The following is a 3330-nucleotide window of genomic DNA, read 5'->3' as shown; positions in this document are numbered from 1 at the left end:
TCAATTTAGATTATTAATTTTTAGTTCAACTTAATTTATGAACTATTGGAAGCAGCTTAAGATATTAAGTTCATTTTAGCAATTCTAGAAATGACTTAATTAGATGCACTTTAGATTAGCCTAACCGAAATCAAACCAACTTGATAATTAATAACATTTTTTTTTTAATTTTAATTTCTTAATGAATATCCAAATACACAGGTTAGAAGACCCTTTTGAAAAATACATGTTTGTGGCTTTGAACTTACAGGGATAAAATATTTTGGGACGCGTAAACGATAATGCACCCAATAAATTGTTTGTGGACATAAATATTCTTCTTCAAAGTACATACCCTACCCCTCATCTTATGGATCAGTTTCTTACAAAGTTCGGAGGTAATTAGGTTGTTATTTCCTAGTGATTATTTCTTGAGAAATAAGCATATCCAATGAACATTTGGAATCTTCTTCCTTGCATAACAACAAAATAGAAGACAGAAGAATCACAAGTTGCAACTTCCACCATTTTCATCTCATATAAAAATCATTTTATGGCAAAACCAATTACTACCATATCACTACTGTACAAATTATTTTAAATAAAGTACTTATACTTTCGTGTAATAAAACATAATTAAGTTTCTTCACACTCTCTTTAAAAAATTGGTTAACAAGATTTTTTAAATTTAAGTAATCTCTATAATTTCAACTATTAATCTCGAAATTTTTAATGGTTGAAACTTTCAAATTTGTTTCAGTTTCTGCCATTTCATATCTTTCTCTATAAGAAATGAATGCAAAAGAAGTTGCTGAGTGTGTTCTTTAGGTCTTGTTTGGTAGGTCTTTAAGTACGAATTAAATTTTATAAAATATAAATATATATAGTTTCTATTATCAGACAAAAGAAATTATTGTGAATCTTCCCATTATCTTATTTGCAGAGATGTGTGTATATTTAATTAAAAATGAGGCCATGATGTTAGATATATCTAATGCTATTTAATTATTAAGTTTTCAAAAGTCAAAGTTTGTGTGTTTCTCTTTGGGTGTGTCACTGATACTTCTGTGTTTGCATTTATGGTGCATGCAGAGGGTGGAACCACCGACGTTTTGGACAGATCATTCATATTTATTATGTCTCTGCTTTAAGTGGTTGAGACAAATATCCCCAAATAAATGATTATATGTGTCTTTGTAAGCAATTAGTTATGGTGATGGAAATTCTCTGGTTATGATAGTTAACGAAAAATAGTATCGTCGGCAGGCACAAAAGAAAAATAATACTGCTGATTGCAATTCTCTGATCATCTCTTTCCACACAAAAAATAGAGTATGTCCAAATATTTGAACTCTAGAACACGACATTATGATCCAATTTAATTATAATTACACCTAGTTAGGTTGGGGAATTTCAAACCATTATCTACATACAAATCAATAAAATTTTTGAATCAATGAGATGAGAAAAAATGATTCTCAATAAGGATGAACATTCCTGCTCAATCCGTGGGAAGTGGAGAAGAACCCGAACAGATCTTGCCTGTACGGCAAGTACGACTTGCGTTTATCGCTCTCTTTCCTCGCTCTGTTCATCACGTAATGTTTCTCGTGCGCAGACGACGATGTAGTTTTCCCCTTCTTCACCTCAACCTTCTTCACCATCACGCCTCTCGCCTTCTCCGCTGGCTTCGCCGCCGGCGCGTGGTTCAAGAACACGAACGTGTCCTTCCCGTCGCTGTTGCTTCGCAGTTTCACATCGCGGAATCTCCACAGCTTCGAGAATCCCGTGGAGTTGCTCTTCACCGCAGCCTTTGGATTCCACTCGCAGTACGATCCCTCCGGCGGCGGAGATTCCACAAGTTTGCCCGTCGAAGGCGACATCGACGGCGACAGCGAATCTTCCGGATGTTCGACGAATAGATTTATCGGCGGATGGACGCCGCCATCGTAATCATCGGAGAAGAGAAGATCCTGGTTGAAAATCGGAAACAACGGACGAATCTGACCGTTGTCGAAGGCGTCGTCGGCGGAGATCGGCGATCCGTCGGAATTCACAAGCATGAAGCTAAATTCCTCATCCTCTTCTCCGTGTTCGCTTTCTTCTTCTACCTCACCTTCGTTGTGTTCTTCTTCGTTTTTGTATTCTTCTTCGTTTTTGTGTTCATCGATTTTGAGTTTTGCAATGAAATCGCGTTCGAAGTTTCCAGCAGAGCGGGTGAACTCGTCAGAAGAATCCCCAAACATGGAGGGTGTAGGTGAGCGCGAAACGGCTTGCATTTCAGTGAGTGTGTTGCGTTTGCGTGTTGTGTGTGTTTTGGCAAGAAAACCGAAACGACGGTTATTATATAAAGAAGGTTTTTGGAGATGCAGATATTTGATTGAAGGGTGAGAAGGGGAATGGTTGGGTTTATATATGCGGGGTGTGAGGTAGAGGGTATTGAAATGTATTTGGTCTTTTGAATTTCAACTTTCAAATTTTTGGCCCTTTGCGTGCTTTTTTTTTGTTAAAAGTGTTCTCACACGTCCCACGTGTTTGTTCGTTGGTGGAGAAGGAAGAACACGTAGACTCAGCTCTTCTTCGTGGTTTCTTCCAGAAGGGAATCCGCCAATAAGAAGAGTTGAAGTCCAAATTTGAAAGCTTGGTGTTTTTTAAAATGGGTGGTTCTAATGTGGAGATATTGTTGTAGGTTGAAAAAATATTTAAATTTGTGCATGACTATTATTGATGTGATGCAGAGTTCACGGGTTATGTAATGATAATTAATGGAAGTGGCAGTGGCTGATCTCAGTGATGACTTTTGCTTCACTAACTGCTGTTGCGTAATTGCTTAGGTGATTTTCTTGCTGCTGAAGCTTCTCAACTATTAGCTTAATGAGAACACGCACGAAGAAGGGTTTAGAAGTTGCTTCGGTGTATCAATGTGAGGCTCACATTTATTATTTTTTGTCCTAAAGATGAGTGAAGTCAACTTTTTATTCTCTCTGTTAAAGTGTTCTCATTTGAAGTTATGATTTTAACTCGGTAAAATTCAAGTATGGTTTACAAATTCACGCTGGTGTTGTATTTATAGGGACTCTATATCCAAAGATTTACTCTATTCAGTTTTTATTAATTATTGAAATTTTGATTTAAGCGATAAGAAGGTTTTGGGTACCAAAGTATTGATTCCAGAATTTAAGAGTTCAATCGTTTAATTTCTCAAAATTTCGATATTAGAATTTTCATTCTTGTCAATATAGTTAGATAGACAAAGAGGTTTTATTATTAAATGGTTATGAGCTTTTATTATTAAATGGTTATTTATAAGTTATAAATGGTTATCATTCGATCAACCTAAAAGTTACCATA

General features: G+C 36.1%; 1 protein-coding gene across 1 annotated transcript; it reads right to left on the bottom strand.

Moving 5' to 3' along the window:
• Window positions 1–1253: 1253 nt before the first annotated feature.
• Window positions 1254–3027, bottom strand: LOC137810610 (DNA ligase-like protein, putative (DUF1645)). The gene has a single exon (XM_068611968.2). It carries the CDS (start codon window positions 2256–2258, stop codon window positions 1458–1460), a length of 801 nt encoding a protein of 266 aa, XP_068468069.1. The 5' UTR covers window positions 2259–3027; the 3' UTR covers window positions 1254–1457.
• Window positions 3028–3330: the final 303 nt, after the last annotated feature.

Source organism: Phaseolus vulgaris, chromosome 2 (assembly GCF_051622355.1).
Source record: "Phaseolus vulgaris cultivar YP4 chromosome 2, ASM5162235v1, whole genome shotgun sequence".
Taxonomy (NCBI): domain Eukaryota; kingdom Viridiplantae; phylum Streptophyta; class Magnoliopsida; order Fabales; family Fabaceae; genus Phaseolus; species Phaseolus vulgaris.
This window is presented reverse-complemented; position numbering and strand designations above follow the sequence as displayed.